The following is a 24,478-nucleotide window of genomic DNA, read 5'->3' as shown; positions in this document are numbered from 1 at the left end:
AAACTCTTTTAAGCAGGAAATCGTCAGTCAGGGTCAGGCTACCACACTAGGGGCAACAAATGGACCCTGATAGGAACAGACATTGAATCTGTACTGGGCTTGGCTTACTGGGTGGTAGATTCAAATGCTGAGAGTATTATCAAAGAAATGGAACACATGGTAATGCATCAATTTGGATGGCTGACTGTCATTTCTTCAGATTCAGGAACTCACTTTATGGCCCATAATGTCCAACAATGATCAGAGAGATAGCTTCCCCAGAGTAATAGTTTGATAGGGAATTGGACTGGGTAATTAAAACATTGGTTGTTTAAAGCATGAGATAAAAACATGAATTGCTGGTTTACATGTCTTCAAGAGTGTATACTCACACAACATGAATGCAAGTAGGGTTAAAGGAGTGTTCCCACTGGATAGATTTGTCCGTTTTTCTGGTGGATCTAGGGAAAGGGGGTGGGGAGGGTACTGGTATACTTTCTTATCCACAGCTCCTAAACTTTTTTCCTCCCTACCTAATGCAGTGGTCATAGGAACAGGGATACAAGTATAAGGGCTGGAAGCAGGAATGATTCCTAAGCAGAAACTATAATGATGTTTTTAACCTTTACGATGGAATTCCTAAGGGCCTGATGAAGCAGGATACGCCTTTACCCCATTTGGCAAAATTGGGATTAACAATAAACACAGCTATATTGCCTGGTTCTTTGGAATTAATACCTGTAGAATGGAGGCGATAGAGGTAGGATTCAGCAGTAGCCGCTCAACACTGCAATATGGGAACAAAGTTACTCATTTGTTTATTTGTTTGAACAAAGTTACTCATTTGTTTATTTGTTTTTTTTACTTTTGCTGCAACATTGTATGACTCAGGAAAAAAGCCACTAGAAGTATTATGAGAACTATACGTTCACTATAGAAATTAGACCTTTCACAAATGTAGAGAAGAAGGTAACAGAGAATTGGAGAAAGTCTCTAATTATGATATCCTGAAACAGCTGTATGAATGGGTAGGTTTGTGTTTGCAAGGAAATTCAAACAGCTATGCACATCTAGCCACCAAGGTGGGACCATAAGAAGCTCATGGAGTTGTTTGTGGAAGTTGCCATCTCTGAGGGAACTAAATGAATTGCTTGGTGAGCAGCTCAAGGCTGATTTTTTTAAAAAGCCAGTAGTCAGGAAGAAAAGCTTGAAGTTTTGAACTTAAAAACAGTTCTGGACCTGTTTGTCAATCTGCTACTTCTATATACTTTTGGGATTAAGGGCTTCTTAAATTTTGCATTCCAAATCTCATGCAGGTTCCTATTTTGTCCAATTCTAACTTATAACCATAAAGCAAAGACAAATCTGGAAAATGCAGTTCTAAGCCTCATATAACACAATCCAGTACAACCATTATTACCCTGAGCTTTCATCTTCATGGTTACAAGGTCTCTTTTTTCAACTTGAAATGTTGTATTCAACTTGAAAGAGGAGCAAAGTACAAAAGGTGAAATTATCAAGTCTGATGAAACTATCCTTTTTTTGATAACTTTGCACTTTTCTAATTTATGTCAACTTATCGATCAAGACAATTAGTTGTAGACTACACTAGTTACAAAAATGTTGAAGATATATTTCTCAACAGTAAAGATCAATAACCTGAAATTTTCTAAGTTCTTTCCATAAGGAAGAAGTACAGAATAGATATTAGGTAGGCAAATCCCACAGTCTGCCATAATAGACCAGAAAGAAAATTTCAACAAGTACCAAAGTCAATGTCACAATGATCACATGGATTGCATATAGTGGAAATTAATTTAAAATGATAACAAAACTAATTTCAAATACACTTAGTTGCATATTAATAATACACTTACTTCAGCCCAAGGAGACTTCACAATAGAAATCGGACAATATATATAAGTGAACCACAATGAAAAGAATACATATCAACAGTTGTGTGATATAGGTGAAAAGGTACTGGGAGAAATAGTTATCATATAGGTTTATATTAGAAAATGAATACCATAAATTATGAGCTAGGGGTCACTTCAAAGATGAGACACTGATAAAGCAATTCCATATTTGGAAACATTTTACAGATTTCTCTTCCAATATGAATTTCCTTATGCATAGTAAGAGAAGAGATGCATTCGAAGGCATTCCCACATTGATTACATTCTTTGAGTTTCTCTCCAATGTGAGTTTTCACATGTCTTTGAAGTATGAGGGAAAACTAAAAAATTTTCCACATTCTTTACATTTCTATCTCCCAGTATGAGTTCTCACTTGCTGGCTAGGTTATGAGAAAGGCTTGAAGGCTACCCCATATTCTTTAAATTTATATGGTTTCTCTTCAGTATGTGTTCTCATATGTGCCCTAAAGTGCTAGGAATTATATTTCCCATGTTTCTTGTACTTATATGGCTTTGAAAAAATTAGATACAACTTAAGACTGTCCAACACTCCAATTATTAATAGAATTTCTCTTCAGTGTGATTTGTCATGTTTCCAAAGAAATAAACAAAAGCTGAAGGCATTGCATACATTCACAGTGTTTCTCTACAATGTGCATTATCACATGTACAGCAAAATGGGAATAACACTAGAAGGATCTGTCACATTATTTACTACAATAAGGCTTCTCTCCAGTATTTGTACTCATGTAGTTATTAAAGGAAGAGGGGGAATTTTAGACTTTCCCATATTTCTTACATGTATAGAGCTTCTTTATGGTATGTTTTCTCACTTGTAGAATAAGTTTTGAGGAAAAAGTGAAGGTTTTCCTACATTCCTTATATTCATAAGGCTTCTCTCCAATGTGACTTGTTAGATGTATGGTAAGGGATGTGGAAGAAATAAAGGCTTTCTCACATTCTTTTACATTCATGGAGTATATTCTCAATATAAGTTCTTACACGTGCCCTAAAGAATGAGGGACAATTGATTCTTCCACATTTTTTATACACATAGAATTTCTCTCCCCAAGAATTTTCTCACTTTCTAAGAGATGAAAGCAAATGAAAAGCTTCACATTTTTCACATTATATAAATGTAAGGCTTATCTCCACCACGAATTCTTACATATAGCAATGGATGAAGAAGGAATAAAGGCTTTCCTACATTTTGTATATTCATAGTATTCTTCTCCAATATGAATTTTCATGAGTCCTAAGACACAAAAGTTGAAGAGTTCTCTACATATTTTACACTGATATGGTTTATGTCCATTGTGTGGTCCCATGTGTGTCTTAATAAGACTTCTCGCATCAAATGAATTCACAGGATTTCTCTTCAGTATGAGTTCTCTTGTGCACATTTAAATTTGAAATCTGGCTAATGCTTTTCCCACATTGATTACTCTCATTATATTTCTCTCCAGTATGGAATATTTTATACACAGTAGATATCAAGATATTTCTGAAATATTTTCCAATTTGATTATATTCATATAGGTTCTTGACCATATGAATTCTTAAATATTTCTCCTGTGTCTTACATGAATTTTTCGTGCCATGACAAAAAAGGATAAAGATTACATAATAGGAAGTTTCTCACATTGTAGGTGAAGTAGTATAATATTAATTTAAGGTAGATGGTAATAAGTAAAGGCTATGCATCCTTAGAGGAAATATCCCCCCGAACGTTATAATTAAAAGTCTAATAAGTATACAAAAAGGAACACCAAAAAATACACAAGTAAGCCCAAAGAAAACATAGTAAGAAACAAAAGATTAAAAATAGAATATGAATAAAAGATGTAATAGATGCAATTACCTAAATAATTATATTAAATATACAATAAATTCTCCAATTAAAAGGAATAATGATAAGACTGGATAAAAAGCAAGATCTAACTCTATGTAGTTTACAAAAGATGCACTTAAAATATAAAGACAGGATGACAGTAAAAGGATGAAAATGATATATCATACAGATCCCAAGCATAAGTATGGGGTGATTATTAATATCAGATTGAAAGTATTACTAGAGACTAAAAGGGATGTTTCATTATGCATAGTGTCAATTCATCAGGAAGATAAAATAATCCTATCTATGTGCACATCCAATAACAGCATCAAAATACACAAGGTTAAAAAAATGCTAGAAATGAAAGGAAAAACAAACAAAATCATAATCATAGTAGAAGAATTTAACATTTTGCTCTTATTAGTTAATAGAACATGGAGGGAAAAGTGGCAAGAATAAAGATTTAAACATTATCAAACAACTTAGTTTAATTGATACTTATAGAACACTACACATAACCATTGTAGAACACAGCTTCATTTCAAGTACACAAGAAAACTCATCAAGATAGCCCATACGTTAGATGACAACAACAAAACAACAAAACTAAATAATTTCAAAGGATTGAAATCATATAGAGTATGTTCTCAGACCATATATGTTCTAAGACCACAACAATTACTTCGGATATCAAAAATGATATCCCTGGATATTTGAAAATTAAGCAACACACTTCTTATTGTTCTTGTTAACCAATGAGTTAAAGAAGAAATTAACAAAGAAATTATAGATAAATTTATACTGAATGGTAATAAAACCACAATATCAAAATTCATGAAATGCAGCTTAAGTAATGCATAGAAAGAAGTTTATAGTTTCATTTGTATTTTCATATATTTTAATCCATATTAGAAAAGAAAAGCTTAGAGTCAATGATCTAAACTTTCAGAGAAATTACAAAAAGAAGAGAAAACTAAACCCAAACTAGGTACAAGAAAACATAAGAGTGGAAATCAAAGAAACAAAACAGAAATTAATAGGAAAATAATGAAGCCAAGGTTTGGTTTAAGAAAAAGATTAATAAATCAGTTACAGCAATACTGATAAAGACAAAAGGAGAGAAAACATATTTTACCAATATCAAAATAAAAGAGCAGTATCATATAAATATATCAAAAAGATAATAAAGGAATATTATCAATAACTTCATGCCAATAACTTTAACAACTTAGATAAAAAGGGCAAATTACTTAAAAAACACAACTCACCAACTGACATAAGAGGAACTAGAAAATTGGAATTGAGGCATAGCTAAGAAATTAAGTTTATAATTCAAAATCTTCCCACGAAAAAAAAGTTAGCCATAGATGCCTTCTGTGATAAATTCTATCAAAGATATAAAGAAATAATATCTTATACAAGCTCTTTCATAAAAGAGAAGAGGAGGAAACAATTGTCAGCTCATTTTATTAGACCAGTATAACACGAAAACTATAACGCAAAAAGGGCATAACATGAAAAAAATGTATACACACACTCACACACACACCTCCACACACTAACATTTTTCACAAACACAGATGCAAAAATTTTCAACAATGAAGTAGCAAATTGAATTTACCTAATATATAATGTTTTTCACACTGCTGCATGTCACCTGGAAGAAAAACATGTAAATAACTTGCATAGTCAATCACAGTCATACAAGTGCTCTTTCATTCCCAGTCTGCAGGACTCCACTTTGTCAGATCTGCTTGGATATCTTCGGATTCTTCCATTGTTGCTGCTGCTATCCCATATTCAGAATGGAAAGGTACTTGATTCAGATTCTCTGTTCAGATTCCAGCTGTGACCACCATCACTAGTGCTGCGATGCTCATTTGATTTTGCAAGTTGGAAGTAACCAACAGGACCAGGGCTAAGGCAAGGCAAGTATCTCAGAAGCAAAATTAATGGATCACCCAAAAACTTGGTAGTAAAGATAGATACTATTTAATGCAATAGTCTAAAAAAATCAAACAGCGGAAAAAAATCCATGATGAACAAAATTTTAACATTTAAATTAAGACAAGATCCCACTCTACACTTACACAACTTGGCCTCATCCTACCCCAGCCCTGTTATATCCTGACATTAACTTTACTTTTTCCTGATCTCATTGGGAAAACATGACCATATTTAAGTTTCAGTTCTCTCTCCTGGGCTGCTCTTTCAACATCAGGAGGGCTGTCAGACTTCTAGATCCAATAATGCTGCATTGTTACATTTATAAAGAGAAAACTCCTTTAATTTGCAAATATGATTGATTCTAGAATATGTTCCTAATGCCAATTTTATTACGTACATTTACTCATTAAAGGGAAAAATATCTTTACAATGTTGGAAAGCTATGAAAAAGTAACATTACTCAGGTATGTATCTGTGCATGCGGAGCATCTCTACCATCTACTAAAGCTACTCCCCCAGATACACACACACATACACTCAAATGCACACACATACACAAACACTCGATGCAGTTGTGGAGTTCTAAAATTGAGGCATTATGTGTCATGATAAATTTCTATTGATTTTTCATGATTTTGCTGATAAACTGAGAGTAATGCTCTTTTCAACATATTCCAGATCAATCCAAGAAAGACATAAGTATTACTCTTTTGGAGATGGCTTTAAATTCTATACTTTACCAATAAAGCATTTGTAAATTAGATAGGAAAGGTGTAGTGGATACTGACACATCATGATCTCTGGACCTGTTTCAAAACATGTATCTTTTTATACTGAAAAGTTTCTTATGATTTTCTGATACTTCCACCTGGCATATGCTACCAAAACATGTAGATTGCTGATATGCTTTGAAGATTTTAAGGACTCATATTTAGTCAATTTATTTTACTTAAACCGACTAAAATTTTTGGTCCTGCCTGAGAGGGAAACTAGTGTTCTGGGTGGCTGCATAAACATCATAGTCATCTCATCAGGACACCACTAATGCAGATTTAAAAATATAACTGGCATTTTTCAGCTTACCGTCTCATTCTATTTTCCAAAACTCAACTTTTAGGATTGCTACTAGCCAGGAATATTCCTTTGAAAGTTCAATTATCTCTGTATGTTAGTATTAGCCAAACTGCAAGATGACTGAATGAAGATAGAAACTCAGCCACAGTAGTTCAGTGTTCTGTCCCGTGATAATACCTAAAGAAAACCAAAACTGCTTTTCTGACAAGCATCTCATACATCTTAAATAGACAACCTAGTCAGACAACTGTTTAAATCAACCTTACTTATAAAGAGGAGAGATATGTCAGTTTCAAATACATTTGTCTATAATCAACAGAAAACCCAATACAGTTATTTAATGACATAGAGGTTTACTTATATCATGCAACCTGGAGGGAGGTAGTGTAGAGTTGTTGCAGCAGCTTAACAATGCTATAAAAAATTCAGGGGTTTTCCATCTTATCATCCTTAGTATATAAACCTTTGTTTTATGGCACTCATTTTATTGTTGCAAATTGTCTGCTTCAGCTCAAGGCTTCTTCCTCAATATCCATGGTGGTTAAGAAAAAAAAAATGGGCAAAAGACCTAAGAAACCTTAGACTAGCCTGTTAAAAAAAATATTTCCCTTAAGTCTAACCTTCTAACTATACTTTTAAATCATTAGCAATAACAGAGTTATATAATACTCCTTCCTGCAAGGAATTATGGGAATGTGAATATTTTGGCCTAGAATAGGTGAAGGCAAGGAAAAATGGGCTTGGAAATGTTTTTTTTAGTAGACATGTGTATTAATTTCCTGTTGCTGCTGTAACAAATTACCACAAACTCAGTGGCTTAAAAACACAAATGTATTATCTTACGGTTCTGGAGATCAAAAGTTAAACAGGGCTCAGGTTAAAGTAGGGCTGCACTGCTTTCTGGAGGCTCTAAGGGAGAATAAGTTTCTTGCCTTTTCTAGCTCCTGGAGGCTGCCTGCATTCCTTTACTCGTGGCTTCCTTCCATCTTCAGAGTCAGCAGTGGCTGGTTCAGCCTTTTTCACATATCACTCTGATACTGTCTCCTCTTCTGCTTCCCACTTCCACTTCTTATTAAGGGCTCTTGTGATTATACTGGGAACACCTGGATAAACCAGGGTAATCTAATTTAAAGGACACCTAATTATCAACCTTAAGTCCCTCTGTAACCTTAATTCTTCTTTGTCACATTAACATCTTTGGGTTTCTTTCCAGAATATGCTTTCCTGATAATGTCTCCTAATTTTAGCATCTTTTACAATTTGAATAGGCTGAAAATTACTCAAATCATCAAGTTCTGGTTCTGTTTTGCTCAACAGTTCTTCTCTCAATCGATCTCATTCCTCTCACATTTTACTAAAAGCAGCAAGAATAAACCAGGCTATGACTTCAACCGTTTGCCTGGAAATCTCCTCAGCTAAATATCCAAGTTCATCGTTTCCAAGTCTTTCTTTCCACATTTCCAGCGCAGGACATAATTCAACTAAGTTTTCTGCCACCATAATACGAGGATTCCCTTTCCCCCAGTTTCTAGTAATTTTCTTCATTTCTTTCTGAGCCCTGACCAGAAGTGACTTTAGCATCCATATTTCTACCAACAGTCTCTTTACAATGACTTAGGTATTCTATAAGGCAGTGTATGTTTTCTCCACATGCTCCTTAATTTCCTTCTGAGTCTTCGCTAGCAGAATTATTAACATACATATTGCAACTAACAGTCTGTTCAAAGTAATCCAGCCTTTTTCCATCATGCGCTTCAAAATTCTTCTAGCCTCTGCCTACTACCCAATTCCAAAGCAACTTTCATATTTTTAGTTATTTGTTGCAATAGCTCTCTACTTTCAGACACCAAACTCTGTAACAGTCAGGGTTCAACCAGAAAAACAGAACCAGCAGGAGATCTATATTAAGAGATTTATTGCAAGCAAATGATTTATTCAATTGCAGGAGCTGGCTAGGCAAGTTGAAAATCTGAGGAGTAGGCAATACAAAAGGGCATGCTGGAACTCCGGAGCACGAGCCGAAGGTGCTGCCCCAGTCTGAAATTCTTCATCTTAAGGAAGTCAGTTGTTTTTAAGGACTTTCAACGGATTGAATCAGGCCCACCCAGATCATCTAGGACATTCTCTCTATTTTAATGTTAGCCGATTAGCAACTTTAATTCCATCTGAACCCTGAATTCCCTTTTGCAATATAATACAACATATTCATAGATTCCAGGGAATAGGATGTGGATGTCTTATGGGAGCCATTATTCTGCCTATTATACCAGTCTATAGTATCTGCAAAATTAAGAGGCTTCTGGAGACAAAGGAGTCCTGACAAAAGAGCTGATTACTTATTCAAAATCATTCAACACCCTCATTAACATATCTTTTATTAAGTTTTCTTTAGTTAATTAATTCCGGGCCTAAAGGAGCTTTTGGTAGCACAGCATGCCAATATCTACTTGCCTTTGGATGATATAGTTCTGGTTAATAAGGAATTTGTAAGAAAATGACTGAAAGTGTTATTGTGATATAAACAGCATGAAAGTTTACTTGTTGCTGCTTATTGATAAAACAAAAATCAAAACAGAGCTTGGAAGAAACTGGACATGGGTAAATACAAATCGATTCCACCCTAAACAAAAGGATTATAGAAAAGTCATAGCTGTGTAAATAATACAAACTAAAAAGACTTCCAATAATTTAAAAATAAAGTATGATAAAAAGAAATCAGATATTCTTATGTAGTGTCATACAATGAGATGCATAAATTTAAAATCAGAATTATGTTTATTCTGAGAGGTTAACTTTCATATTATCCTTTAGGAATGAGTACTAAAATTTTAATCAGAAATATGAAATTTCTTGATATAAATTTGTTACTATTAATACAATTGGAAAAATAATTATAGGACAACCAGGCAAACAAAACGAAGAGTTAATTTAATAAGAAAAAACAGAGAAAAAAGAAAAGCAAGTCGAAAGGCTACTACTGGGTTAAAACAAAAAAGGAAACGGTGAAGGAGACAACACTAATGTTCGAAGTGGGGACGTTTTAGATACCTAAACTATTCTGACTTACTCCCAAGGTTCTGGCCTTGAATATTGGGGAAGATAGGCTTCAAGAATTTGAACTCATTCCCTGAGTCTCCCGTCAGACACACCTCATATTGGTAGCTCTGGGACAGGGTCCCTGTACCGCTGACGTCCACTAGGTGGCCCGGAAAGTAGCCCTCGGGCACCGAGCAGCCACCCAACGAGGCGCCCCTGTTCCTCTGGCGCAACCGCACCGCGACGAACGCCAGCACCGAGAACAGGAAGAGCGACGACACCGACGCCAACGCGATGACCAGGTAGACCGTGAGCGGGTCGGCCTGGGCCGCGTCGGCAGCCGCTTCCGGGAGCGGCAGGTAGGGCTGCGAGAAGCCGTCCACCAGCAGCACGTGCAGCGTGACGCTGGCCGACAGCGGCGGCTCGCCATTGTCCTTGACCAGCACCAGCAGCCTGTGCTTGGCCGCGTCGCGCTCGCTCAGCAGCCGCGCCGTGCGCACCTCGCCGTTGTGCGCCCACACGCTGAACAGCCCGGGCTCCGTGGCCTTGAGCAGCTGGTACGACAGCCAGGCGTTCTGGCCCGAGTCGCCGTCCACCGCCACCACCTTGCTCACCAGGTAGCCCGGCTCGGCCGCCCTGGGCACCAGCTCGGTGCAGGGCGCAGAGCCGTTCTGCAGCGGGTACAGCACGAAGGGCGAGTTGTCGTTGGCGTCCAGCACCAGCACGCGCACCAGCGCCCGGCTGCTCAGCGCCGGGGAGCCGCGGTCCACGGCGCCCACGCCGAACTCCAAGACCCGCAGGGCCTCGTAATCCAGCGCCCTCAGGGCGAACAGCTGCCCGTTGTCCGCGTTGATGGACACCAGAGAGGCCAGGGGCAGCTGCGGGTCCTGGGGCGGCAGCAGCGAGTAGGTGACCTGGGCGTTGGCGCCCGCGTCTCTGTCTGTGGCGCTGACGCTGCCGATGTGCAGGGCGGGGCTGTTGTTCTCGCGGACGAACAGCGTGTAGGAGGTTTGGGTGAAGGCCGGGGCGTTGTCGTTGACATCGGAGACCAATACGGTAATGTTGTGCTCAGTTTTCAGGCTGGGTGTCCCCAAGTCGGTGACTATAATGGTGACATTATACTCGGCTTTGGTCTCTCTGTCCAGTGCCCCGTTTGTTACTAGGGTGTAGAAATTCTCTGCAGACTGTTTCAGGAGGAAAGGAAGGTCGTCTTGGATGAAGCATGCCATCCTTCCGTTGTCCCCTGAGTCTCGGTCTCGAATTCTAAACAGGGCCACTTCTGTATCAGGGGAATTTTCAGGAATGGGGCTGGTAAGTGATGAAATAGTTAGTTCTGGGGAGTTATCGTTAACATCCACCACCTCGATGGAGACAGAGCATTTTCCAGAAAGTCCCCCACCATCAGAGGCGTCTATATCCAGCTCATATGAGGATATTGTCTCAAAATCTAGTTTTTTAATCAATCGAACTTCTCCTGAAAGGCTATTTAGCTCAAAAGTTGTGCTTATCTCTTGAGAACTATAAAAAAGGGAATATGATATCTCTCCATTTGTCCCAGTGTCTAAATCTCTAGCAGAGACCTTGACAACTAGGGCACCTACGGGGCTGTTCTCTGGGACCTGCACCTGGTAGAGCATCTGTGCAAACTCAGGAGCGTTGTCATTGACGTCCAAGACCAAGATACGGACCTGGGTTGTGCCAGACCGGGGTGGAGAGCCGCCATCCAGCGCTGTGAGGGTTAATCTGAACTCAGCCTCTTCCTCCCGATCCAGCTCTTTGTCCAGCACTAGTTCTGGATATTTCCTGCCATCCCCCCGGTTACGCGTGGAAACATGAAAATGAGAGTTGGGATTGATGTTGTAGTTTTGGATATTGTTTTTGCCCACATCCAAGTCCTGGGCTTTTTTCAAAGGAAAAACGGTCCCAGGAGAGCTGTTCTCTAGGATTTTCAGCGTCATTTCTCTTTCAGGAAACTCAGGAGAATGATCGTTTATGTCTCTCACTAGTAGCTCAGCTCGAAATACTCCCAAAGGTTTTTTCAGTAACACTTGGAAATGCATTACACATAGATCAGTGGGGCCGCACATCTCCTCCCGGTCCAGTTTCTCATTTAATATCAAGTCCCCAGTCTGCAGATCAAGCTGCAATCGGGGTTCATTATCCTCAGTGACCACCCGGGCTCCCCGCGCAGCTAGCTCCCCCGCTCCCAGCCCTAGGTCCTTGGCCAGGTTGGCCACAAAGGAGCCGCTCTCAGTTTCCTCCATCACGGAATAACGACGGGATTCCCAGCCTGCCAAAGCCACTCTCATCAAAAGAAAGAGAATCAGGACTTGCCTTTGTTTAGGAAAGCGCTCCTCTCCGGCTTCCATCTTTATTCCCCAGACGCCTTTCCAGGAACAGGGCCCACCCAGCTCTACCTTAGGAAGCGATGAGACTGAGACAGTAATGGATCTCTCAGTTGGTGACCTGTCCAGAAATGTCGGTGAGTAGCATTCTCTGGAGCCTCACTGGTCCTCAGCTCGATTTACAGGCTTTTTTCTCTTCCGCTAGAGATCTGAGGTTGAGGTCCTAGTATTTCCAGGGCTTTTTATTTTGGACGCCTTAGCCTACAGCGCCACCATGCGTTTTCCATTTAATACTACTTCGAAAAGAATCGCCACCTTGTATTCTCTCTATACTCCTGTAAAAATCTAGTAATCCTAATAATTTATCTATCGAATTATCCCAATAATCTACTGGGAGCTTGAAAGTGGTTTGAGGGAGATGATGTAATTACAAAATCATGCAACTATAATTATTCATCCCTTAATTCAAAGAAATATTACTGATATCTATGTACTAGGTTCTGAAATACATCAGTAAACAGACCAGACATGGTTTTTACCTTCTAGAGAACCTGTAGTATGTATGGGGTGCTCTGAGGAGAACAGAAAAGTGGAAGAAGATTTAATAGTGATCAGTCATCTTGTAAAAAATAACAATATATACCTATGTAATTTCTTTAAATTCTCTCAGCAAAAAGCATGAATTCCTCCAGATTTTCTTCCAAATTCTAGGCAGCCTATGTGCCAGAGTTGTGGTTCTCATTGGTAGAATCACATAAAGGAAAAAGCTACCAGTTAATTCCAGTTTATATGCCCTTTCTACATAAGGTCAGAGAGCTATGATTTTTTGAAACTCAAACTATGGGGACATGCATAAAATCACTTCCTATAGCTCTTACCCTGCTTTGTCTCCTTAGCATTGATCACCATCTGATATAGCATATATGTACATGTTTATTTTCTGTCATTCTTGAGTTCCAGAGCTTTGTTTTGTTCAATTCTATATCCCTCAACATCTAGTCCCTGACACATGGTAGATGCTCAACAAATATTTATTGAATAGGTCAATGAATACATCACAATTCACTTTTAAAATTTGACTGACGGATTCTCTTCCTAATGTAAAAGCTCCATTTTTTTTGCTAGGATTCTGGTTCATTATATGAGCTGGATGAACAAGACAGCATGTTCCCAAGCAGCTATTTTCCATGCTCTTTTGAATAGTAATTTGAAATAATTTGGAATGATTTAAAATGGTTTTAATTAAATAGCAAAATACTCTTGCTACCCCCCAACAAATGAATATATTATAAAAAAAGAAAGAACATAACAACCAGGTTATAATGATTTTACAAATAAGGTATACATCTCTTTAAAACACTTTTTACATTGTCGGTGTTATTTCACACAAATGCTATTATGACACTGATGATATTTATAACTTATATAGTAGAATATTCTAAGTTTCTACTAAGTACTCCACAAACTGTACAATTTGGAAATAATCTATCAATTCTAAAAATTATATAGTCTAACAAAAGCTTGTGCTTGTCTCTTATAGACTACTAATATTCCACAACCTTTAGACCCAAATATTGTTAAATTAAAACAAAAACCACAATTTATAAATTAATATGAAAACCACAAAAAATAAGTTTCAATCCATACAAAAATATCTAAACATGCTTTTAACAAGTGAAAACAAAAACCTACTTAGCTTCTTAATTAGAGGAAAGTTTATTAAAAGAGCACTTGTTTCCAAAAACCCAAGGAGCAAAGCAGACTTGGGTGGGACTGGAAAATGTACAACAAGGTTACTCTTTAGGCATCTCCTTCCTTCTTGCCCCTAAGTGTATTGGCTTTCTCTGCTTCTTTTCATGGCTTTAGCCAACAAGATATTTCTTGTTAAGTTCCTAACAGATGGACTATTTCATATCTGGTTTCTAAAGCTACTAAAAAAAAAAAAACCCAGAGAGAATCAGATTGGTGCAATTGGATCAGTAATGTCTACCACTTTGTTTGATTGTCTGAAATCAAAGAGGAAGATGAATCATTAAAATAAACATGGCTGTAACAGTAGATGTCTACTGAAAAGAAAAATTTCCAGAAAGAGATGGGGTAAGATCTATAATTTTAAATATCTAGAAAAAAATCTACCGATTTTTAAATAATACTCATGTATATTATGTACTCAAGTTTGATATAAAGAGATAAAATGTCTTTAAGTGTGGGGGAAATTGTAAGTTTTTTCCACTTAATACTACTGTGAAACAAAAACATGCAATATTTGCAGATGTTTCTCCCTTTAAAAAATTAAGCCAGGTATGCATAATATCATAGTAAACTGAAGACATACTAGTGACTTGTTATATTTATATCATGCCTATCTCCTAAGTAACCACAACATCAAACATTTAGAAAATATTTCTGGACAACATTCAAACAGAGAATGGGGCTAGGGTCATTTACAGATCAGTAGTAGTTGATAATGAAAAGTTGATAAATTGAACAAATATTCATGACTTTTCAGTAATGAAGTAATGTTACAAGTTTGTTGTCTAAATCGAAATACTTAAAATTTCTAATCTTCTTAACTTGGAAAATGAAATAAAATATCCAAGAAGTTCTATATGGACCAAAAAAGGTAATGGAGATGTAGTATATTTAGAAAGAACTAACCTTCATCTTGAATGCTCTGAAAACTTAGCAAATTCCTAATTGAATCCAAAACTGTTTAAGAAGTTAGAGTTTTCCTCCACATCATTGACAAACCGACTTGTGATGATTGGAGGCAACAGACTTCAGAACTTGAACTCTCTGGTGTTCCCTGAGCCTCCTGTCAGACACACTTCATACTGGTAATTCTGGGACAGGGTTCCAGTGCCGCTGACATCCACTAGGTGGCCCGGAAAGTGGCCCTCGGGCACTGAGCTGCCACTCATCCAGGCGGCCCTGCCCCTCCTGCACAACTTCACCGCGACGAACGCCAGCACCGAGAACAGGAAGAGCGACGACACCGACGCCAACGCGATGACCAGGTAGACGGTGAGCGGGTCGGCCTGGGCCGCGTCGGCAGCCGCTTCCGGGAGCGGCAGGTAGGGCTGCGAGAAGCCGTCCACCAGCAGCACGTGCAGCGTGACGCTGGCCGATAGCGGCGGCTCGCCATTGTCCTTGACCAGCACCAGCAGCCTGTGCTTGGCCGCGTCGCGCTCGCTCAGCAGCCGCGCCGTGCGCACCTCGCCGTTGTGCGCCCACACGCTGAACAGCCCGGGCTCCGTGGCCTTGAGCAGCTGGTACGACAGCCAGGCGTTCTGGCCCGAGTCGCCGTCCACCGCCACCACCTTGCTCACCAGGTAGCCCGGCTCGGCCGCCCTGGGCACCAGCTCGGTGCAGGGCGCAGAGCCGTTCTGCAGCGGGTACAGCACGAAGGGCGAGTTGTCGTTGGCGTCCAGCACCAGCACGCGCACCAGCGCCCGGCTGCTCAGCGCCGGGGAGCCGCGGTCCGCGGCGCCCACGCCGAACTCCAAGACCCGCAGGGCCTCGTAATCCAGCGCCCTCAGGGCGAACAGCTGCCCGTTGTCCGCGTTGATGGACACCAGGGAGGCCAGGGGCAGCTGCGGGTCCTGGGGCGGCAGCAGCGAGTAGGTGACCTGGGCGTTGGCGCCCGCGTCTCTGTCTGTGGCGCTGACGCTGCCGATGTGCAGGGCGGGGCTGTTGTTCTCGCGGACGAACAGCGTGTAGGAGGTTTGGGTGAAGGCCGGGGCGTTGTCGTTGACGTCGGAGACCATCAGCGTTATGTTGTGCTGGGTTTTCAGCCTGGGAGATCCCATGTCTGTGACGGTGATGGTGATGTTGTACTCTGCCCGACTCTCCCTATCCAATGGTCCTTCTGTTACCACCTTGTAGAAATTCTCTACGCAAGGTTTCAGCGTGAAAGGAACATCTTCCTGGATGGAACAAATCATTCTTCCATTTTCCCCAGAGTCTCGATCTTGAACGCTGAAAAGAGCTATTGTAGTTTCCGGGAAATTTTCTGGGATAGAGCTTACAAATGAAGCCACCGTTAATTCTGGGGCGTTGTCGTTTATATCCACCACCTGTATTATGACAGTGCATTTTCCAGAAAGACCTGCCCCATCAGACGCCTTAATATCCACCTCATATGACACAATTTTTTCAAAATCGAGTGTCCTAATTATTTTAATTTCTCCCGTTAGTTCATTAAGTGCAAATGTCCTAGTAATTTCTTCATCACCAGAAAAAAATGAGTAGACTATTTCGCCATTTATTCCCATGTCTAAATCTCTAGCGGAAACAGTGACAACAAGAGACCCCAGAGGACTGTTTTCCAGGATCTGCACATGGTAGTGTGGCTGCACAAATTCAGGGGTGTTGTCATTGATGTCCAAGACATCAATGAGGACCAGTGCGGTGCCACTTTTGGGAGGCACTCCCCCATCTACCGCCATGAGAGTTAACCTGAGCTCAGGCTGCTCCTCACGGTCTAGGGCTTTGTCCAGAACCAGCTCTGGGTATTTTCTGCCCTCACTGCCATTTCGGGTAAGAACGTGGAAATGGGAGTTGGGGTAGATGGTGTACTTTTGAATGTTATTGATGCCTACATCTAAATCTTGTGCATTTTTGAGGGGAAACAGAGTCCCTGGAAGAGTATTTTCCATTATTTTCAAAGTCATTTCTGCTTCTGGAAACACAGGTGAATTGTCATTTATGTCACTAACCAAAAGCTTAAACCTATATACCTCCAAAGGTTCTTCCAGTAACACCTGGAATTGCAGCATGCAAGGCTCCGTGGGACCACACAGTTCTTCCCGATCCAATTTCTCATTTACTTGTAAATCTCCAGTCTGAAGGTTCAGCTGAAAGTGTTTTTTGTTGTTGTTAAAAATGACCCGAGCCCTCCGCCAAGACAGCATTCCTACCTCTAGCCCTATGTCCTTTGCTAGATTGGCCACAAAAGATCCAGTGGCCGTTTCTTCTACGACACTATAACCTTCATGCTCCGCCCAAGTCTGAGCCAGGAAAACAAAGAGAAGCAGGACTTGCCTTAGTATAGGAAAGCGCTGCTCTTCAGCCTCCATTTCTCCAACGCCAGAAGTCTTTAGGGTCGGGGTTCCTGTTGGGTCTGTAGGCAGTCTGTCCTGGCAGTCTGTCCTTGCTGTAAGGTAATTCCGTTAAGAATCCTCTTCTCTTAGATAGATCTGTATATGACTGCCCCCATCTGCAGGTCTGGTTTTCTCAGCCTTAGCTTACAGCGCCACCATGTGTTTACTTAAGCTCAATTTGCTGGAAATGCTATAAAACGTGTTCCACTTAGATTTATGCACACATACACAAATAACCACCACAGATTGCATATAGAGTGGTTTATAAATAAAATGGTAACTTCTATTTTCATGTGAAATTATAAATGTAGAAATGGTGCCAGACACTTTAGGAAATGATGCAAGAACAAAGCTAACTATATTTATTTGTTTATTCAACAAAATCATTGATTTTATATTATATTTCATACTGTACTAAGTGCTGGAAATACTAATACCTTCTTTGACATGGAGTTTACAATATAATGTCTACCATAATGTACAGTCGGTACTCTGGAGGAAACTGAGTAGAAAAAGATGCATAGCTATCAGTCTATTTCTAAAGAAAAAAGTATACACCATTAAACTCCCAACTCATTGCCAGAAGAGTAGATGAAGAAATTCATGTACATGTTTCAGAAGTATAAAATTAATAGACTAGCTAGAGCCGGTTTATTATGCAAACCCAATAGACAGCTTAAGGCCTTGTGGATAATTTATCTGTAAATGTTGTCTAGAGAGGACATCCCTATAGCTCTGTACGTATGTTGTATTGACTGGTACACTATCTAAAATGATTTGTAAAGAGCATCTACATCTATTACTAAAACTAAGATACTAACATACATGTTGAAGCTAAGATTCAGAGAAAGTCAAGATCACAAAGATAAGGTTATGGTAAAAACTAAAGTGCAGAAGAAAATAAGCTAGATTCATCTGAAACGGTAGGTTAAACTTATTCCCAAGTACAAAAGATCACAACTGCTTTTTAGCAAGCAACTCACGTATCTCTTATGGATAGCTTAAGATCCTGGCAACCTAACATGGAACTGCAATTCTTTTACCCGTAAGAATGGTAAAAATATCTTGGAGTCAGGGACCTTGGGTCTCCCCAACTGCACCATACTTTAGCCAATATTTTAATAATATTGTTTTAATAATAGTATCATGTATTCTGGCACTCCAGTTACCTGGCTAACTAGGAAAACTTAGTGTCACCCAAGTGTAATCATTGTATTGAATATTGGTTTAATTTCATTAAGACACAAATCACTCAAATTGACTTTGTATTTTAGAATGTTTTCCTCTACATAGGGAAAAAATTTTAAGTAAACCCTCAAAATATGAGAACATGCTTGTTACAGTTAAAATCTGATAGTTTTCCTTATAGAAAAATTTCAGTCATGGATCCAAACTCTTTATTATGGAATTAAATGTGCAAAAATATGCTCTAAATGTTCATGCATTTTTTAATATTAGTGGATAGAAGCTGGTATCTATGTCAGTGAGCAAATTGATCAAAATTAGCTTTTCATTCCCATCTGTCATCTGTCAGTAAACCTTATTTTTCTCTTCTAGAGAAAAATTTAAGCCTGTAGACTTGGCGGGAAGCTTGAAAACTTTTTCATGAGCCTCTCTAGTAGCAGCATGTATCAATCAAATATTTATTTTCTTAATGAAATCAGGAATCAACCCCTATAACCAAATCGGATTATTTGTAGATGTTAAAGATTTTACATTAAATGATAAAATAATTCTGTTCACATTAAACTCAGTAAATAATTTTTAAAAGAAATAGGTGCTAAGGAGGGTATGATGATCCTGAGAAAAGATATAGACACCCAAACAATAACAACTTCAATGCTACTTTTTAAAACTGATCCAGGGGCACATGAAATAATGGAGGGAAACGTGTTAACGAGTCATTACATAAAAATCTTTGTAGCATTTTTCTGTTAAAAGACCTCATAAATTATGTACAGAATTGTTTTACAACAGAATTCTCCAGTATAGATTATCTCTAAGCTTGTACATTTTTATTTAATTCATTAATACTAGAAGCATGCAATAAAAGAAGGGTTTGATGGTATGTAGTCTAATTGAGGACCCAAGACTGCATTTATCTTTCCTATCTCTTTTGGTTTTGAGAAAGGCCCCAGCCTCCCCAAGATGAGTTAAAGAAAAAGTTTTATTATTAAGAAACTGAAGTCTTACTGTAGAATTAAGGACAATTAGACAATGGAGACTTTATAGACACTAAACCAGGAACAGATAGGTCTAGAACCAAGTAGCTGCCTTAGTCTCTATTGTTTCTTAGGCTTCTACCTCCTCCACTCCCTTATTCCTTCTCACCTTTATTCTTTCCTTCCTTTCCTTACTCCTTTCTTACCTTCCTCTCTAGATGCCTTTCTATGTTGCCAAACTACACAAGAATGAACGAAGCTACTTAAGCTCATGCTTAACATTTATTTACTAGTTACAAGCAATCAAGGAAAGAAGTAGATGAACTGAACCTTAACTGCCAATTTTTGGGTTTAGAGAATGTGACTATTCCTGCTTTAATCAGGAGTCTATTACTGGGCCAGTCAAAAATTGTCAAGAGAGGTTAAAAAAAAACAAAAAACAAAAAACAAACTTCTCCATAGCAATTACCTTTCTTGGATATCACCAGGAAGTTCTCAGACAAGAAGTGCAGGCTAGGACATATGCCTTAATCTAAACAAGATCAGAATTTATTTTAAGACAACACCACCTACCAGCAAAAGAAACAGTTCACAAAATATTAATGCAGAAAAATTTCTCTAAACTATTTGTCAGAAGAGTAGAATGGGAAGATTGATTATGCTTTAAAAAATCCTTTAAAAGATAACATTAAAAACCAACCTAACTGGAAAACAAAGCAATTATGTTTTTATTCATACCATGCATTTTCTTCTATAATAATGCCATCAAACATGTAAAAACTTTTGATGAGAGGATCTAGAGGCTAGAACACTCAGAGTATATGACTGAGCTGAGTGTGCAATTAAGCTTCAAGGGACATGCTGTATATTTGAATAAATAAGGTTGCATTTTGGAGAAACACTAAGCAAATCCTAGCTCTTTTAGTTTATTCACAGTTAATATAAAAAACAGAAAATAGATTTAAATTATTGAAATTCTACAAATTCTCAAGTGGTTCCCTAAAATAATTTTACATTACAATGAAAAAGTTTTACAAAGAAATAGCGCGCATCCTAAAAGTTCTGCATAATAATCAAATCCCTAATTAAAACCAAAGCCATTCAAAAAAATGTGGCTTTCCTCCCTTTCAGTGTTCAGTGGTGGGAAATTGGGGATAACGGGTTTAAGGAACTTGAACTCGCGGGTCCCAGCACCTCCCCCGAGACACACCTCATACTGGTAGTTCTGAGACAGGGTTCCGGTGCTGCTGACGTCCACTAGGTGGCCCGGAAAGTGGCCCTCGGGCACTGAGCTGCCACTCATCCAGGCGGCCCTATTCCTCCTGCACAACTTCACCGCGACGAACGCCAGCACCGAGAACAGGAAGAGCGACGACACCGACGCCAGCGCGATGACCAGGTAGACGGTGAGCGGGTCGGCCTGGGCCGCGTCGGCAGCCGCTTCCGGGAGCGGCAGGTAGGGCTGCGAGAAGCCGTCCACCAGCAGCACGTGCAGCGTGACGCTGGCCGACAGCGGCGGCTCGCCATTGTCCTTGACCAGCACCAGCAGCCTGTGCTTGGCCGCGTCGCGCTCGCTCAGCAGCCGCGCCGTGCGCACCTCGCCGTTGTGCGCCCACACGCTGAACAGCCCGGGCTCCGTGGCCTTGAGCAGCTGGTACGACAGCCAGGCGTTCTGGCCCGAGTCGCCGTCCACCGCCACCACCTTGCTCACCAGGTAGCCCGGCTCGGCCGCCCTGGGCACCAGCTCGGTGCAGGGCGCAGAGCCGTTCTGCAGCGGGTACAGCACGAAGGGCGAGTTGTCGTTGGCGTCCAGCACCAGCACGCGCACCAGCGCCCGGCTGCTCAGCGCCGGGGAGCCGCGGTCCACGGCGCCCACGCCGAACTCCAAGACCCGCAGGGCCTCGTAATCCAGCGCCCTCAGGGCGAACAGCTGCCCGTTGTCCGCGTTGATGGACACCAGGGAGGCCAAGGGCAGCTGCGGGTCCTGGGGCGGCAGCAGCGAATAGGTGACCTGGGCGTTGGCGCCCGCGTCTCTGTCTGTGGCGCTGACGCTGCCGATGTGCAGGGCGGGGCTGTTGTTCTCGCGGACGAACAGCGTGTAGGAGGTTTGGGTGAAGGCCGGGGCGTTGTCGTTGACGTCGGAGACCAATACGGTAATGTTGTGCTCGGTTTTCAGTCTGGGAGTCCCCAAGTCGGTGACAGTGATAGTGATGTTGTATTCAGTTCTGGTCTCTCTGTCCAATGGGCGCTCTGTTACCAGGGTGTAGAAATTCTTGAAAGTGGGTTTCAAGAGAAAGGGGAGATTATCTTGAATTGAGCAAACCATCTTCCCGTTGTCCTCCGAGTCTTGGTCTCGTACACCAAAAACAGCGACGACCATCTCAGGTGATGAATTTTCCGGTATGGGGCTGGTAAGAGATGTTATGACTATTTCTGGTGGGTTATCATTCACATCTAGGACCCGAATTAAAATCGTAGATTTTCCCGTGAGGCTTCCACCGTCAATGGCCTGAATATTTATCATGTAAGACTGAATTAACTCGAAATCCAAAAGCGCTTTTAAATGGACTTCGCCAGAGACTGGATGGATTTCAAATGTTTTCCGTATGTCTCTGGAGATGTGGGAAAACGAATAAGATAGTTCTCCATTTATTCCTGTGTCTAAATCTGTAGCAGACACCTTGACGACCAAGGAGTCCAGAGGGCTGTTTTCTGGTATCTGAACCTCATAGAGGGGACTCTGGAACTCAGGGGCATTGTCATTGATATCCAAGACCAAAACGCGAACCACTGCAGTTCCAGACCTGGGCGGAGACCCACCATCCAAGGCTGTTAGCGTTAATCTAAGTTCAGGCTCCTTCTCTCGATCCAGAGATTGGACAAGTACCAGCTCTGGGTATTTTCTGCCCTTATCAGTGTCTTCTAATTTAAGGTGGAAATGAGGATTGGGGCTTAATGTGTAGTTTTGGACACCATTCTTTCCTACATCCAAGTCCTGAGCACTCTCCATTTGAAATGAGGTTCCTGGAGCAGTACCTTCTTGGATTTTCAGAAGTATATCTTTATCTAAGAATGTGGGAGTGTGATCATTTATGTCTCTGACCCAAAGCTCAGCCCGAAAAAATTGCAAAGGATTTTCAAGTAACACCTGAAAATGCAATACACATGGCTCCGTGAAATCACAAAGTGCCTCCCGGTCCAATTGCTCATTTAAGAGCAAGTTGCCAGTCTGCTGATCCAACCACAGGTATGGTTTATAATCGTCAAAGATGACTCTGGCCCTCCGCGCAGCTAAGTCTTCCACACCTGAACCTACGTCTTTCACCACGTTGGCTATAAAGGAGCCGGTCTCTGTTTCTTCTGCTACAGAAAAGCGCCAGTTCTCTGAACACACCAAAGACCCTCCCAGGCAAACAAAGAAAATCAGCACTTGCCTTATCTGCTGAGGGCTTTTCTCTCTCCGCTCCATGGCTCTTTTATTCAAAGGTCTTCCTGCAGAAATGTTTTCAGCTCAATCTCAAACAGCTCTGGGAGTTGCTCCTATCAACCAGGACCTTTGAGAATCTATAGATTTGTAATCCTGTCGCGAGGGTGTCGTTGGCTGCCTAGCTATCTCTTGAAAGCCCCCTTTTCCCTCCCTGTTTCTCCAGCACTCTCAATTCCACCAGTCAATAGAAGCTAGGGCATCTGATGATTCAAAAATTTCCCCATCTTATCCTGCAGCGCCACCATGCGACTCTGCAGATTCTCAGGTTTTAAACAAAGTCAAATAAGTTTGCAAGAAAATATTATCTTGTTTGTTGATGAATTTTAACTGTATTTACTTCTATATTCTTATTTTCTGAGTTAGATTCTTTGCAATATGTGAGGCTATTACTATTCAGTCCTTAACACAATAAACCACAATTTGCTAGAGCTGTGGTGGATATAAAAAAACATATTTAAAATATAGCCCCAATCTCAAATAAATTATCATCTCTGTGAAGGCACTATATAAAGCAATTAAAAATAACCAAGAGGCCTCTTATGTAATTGACTTAGTGAGTAAGAGGTTCCCAGGAAAACTGGAAATGGGAACCAAAGGTCTTAATTGTCTCTAGCTGTCAGCAAATACTCTTTGAAAAGACAATAAGAATAAGGTCATGCAAGTCAGTGGAAATGCAAAATTATTGAAGGGTTTTAAATAGAAAAGCAACATGACCATGTTTTTATTTTTATTTTTTTGCATTTCTCTTATATCTAGTGAAGTTGAGTATCTTTTCATATAACTATTGGTCATTTGTATGTCTTTTGGGAAGAATTGTCTGTTCAGGTCCCCTGTTCATTGTCTAATTGGATCATTTATTTTTGTTATTAGTTTCAAGTCGACTGATGTTTTTATTTTTCAAAACATCCTGTTTCATTGTTGAGAATAAAGAGGAGTAAGACTAAATGCAACGGACTGATTAGAAGTTGCAACAAATGAACAAGACAAACAAAAACTCATAGACACATACAACAGTTTAGTGGTTACCAGAGGGAATGGAAAAGGGGGAGGTAGATAAGGGTAAAGGGAGTCAAATATATGGTGACAGAAGGAGATTGACTTTGGGAGGTGAACACGCAATGCAATATACAGGTGATGTATTATAGAATTGTATATTTGGAACCTATATAATTTTATTAACCAATGTCACCCAAAAAAATTTAATAAAAAGTAAATTTAAAAAGGAAGTTGCAGTAATACAGTTAAGATATGATACAATTAAGATATGAAATACAGTTATATTAGGATGATAAAGATAAAATCTATTGCATGTGGTAATAGATTAGATATAGAGGAAATGGTGTAAGGAGTAAAAGTAAGAACTTTTTTTACAGGTTTAAGGGACTGAGCAAATGTTGGTGCTATTAACTGATAAAGTAAATACAGGAAGAGGAGAAGAGGAAACAGGTATAGAGCTAGAGAAGATCTTTCATTTGAGGAAGGGAAAATTTTAACTTAAAACATGTTGAATTTGAAGTGTCCATAGAGTATCCATGTAAAAGTAATATAAATGATCTTTCATTACATAAATGAAGTTGAGGAAAGAAGTTTGGGCTG

General features: G+C 40.0%; 3 protein-coding genes across 4 annotated transcripts; all 3 read right to left on the bottom strand.

Moving 5' to 3' along the window:
- Positions 1-8,648: 8,648 nt before the first annotated feature.
- Positions 8,649-13,015, bottom strand: PCDHB15 (protocadherin beta 15). Of its 2 annotated transcripts, XM_039836354.1 has the most exons (2): positions 12,121-13,015; positions 8,649-11,094 (listed from the first exon to the last, which is right to left on the bottom strand). In XM_039836354.1, the coding sequence occupies exons 1-2, from the start codon at positions 12,153-12,155 to the stop codon at positions 9,804-9,806; spliced, it is 1,326 nt and encodes a 441-aa protein (XP_039692288.1). In that variant the 5' UTR covers positions 12,156-13,015; the 3' UTR covers positions 8,649-9,803. The 2 variants fall into 2 exon arrangements, with proteins under 2 accessions (XP_039692288.1, XP_039692287.1); XM_039836353.1 differs by having other exon boundaries at positions 8,649-13,015.
- A 131-nt stretch (positions 13,016-13,146) lies between these two features.
- Positions 13,147-17,450, bottom strand: LOC120581445 (protocadherin beta-15-like). The gene has a single exon (XM_039836355.1). The coding sequence runs from the start codon at positions 17,207-17,209 to the stop codon at positions 14,912-14,914; it is 2,298 nt and encodes a 765-aa protein (XP_039692289.1). The 5' UTR covers positions 17,210-17,450; the 3' UTR covers positions 13,147-14,911.
- A 2,208-nt stretch (positions 17,451-19,658) lies between these two features.
- LOC120581442 (protocadherin beta-18-like) lies at positions 19,659-23,201 on the bottom strand. The gene has a single exon (XM_039836352.1). The coding sequence runs from the start codon at positions 22,862-22,864 to the stop codon at positions 20,477-20,479; it is 2,388 nt and encodes a 795-aa protein (XP_039692286.1). The 5' UTR covers positions 22,865-23,201; the 3' UTR covers positions 19,659-20,476.
- Between the last annotated feature and the right edge of the window lie 1,277 nt (positions 23,202-24,478).

The sequence above is a fragment of the Pteropus medius genome, unplaced genomic scaffold (assembly GCF_902729225.1).
Source record: "Pteropus medius unplaced genomic scaffold, Ma_sr-lr_union100, whole genome shotgun sequence".
Taxonomy (NCBI): domain Eukaryota; kingdom Metazoa; phylum Chordata; class Mammalia; order Chiroptera; family Pteropodidae; genus Pteropus; species Pteropus medius.
This window is presented reverse-complemented; position numbering and strand designations above follow the sequence as displayed.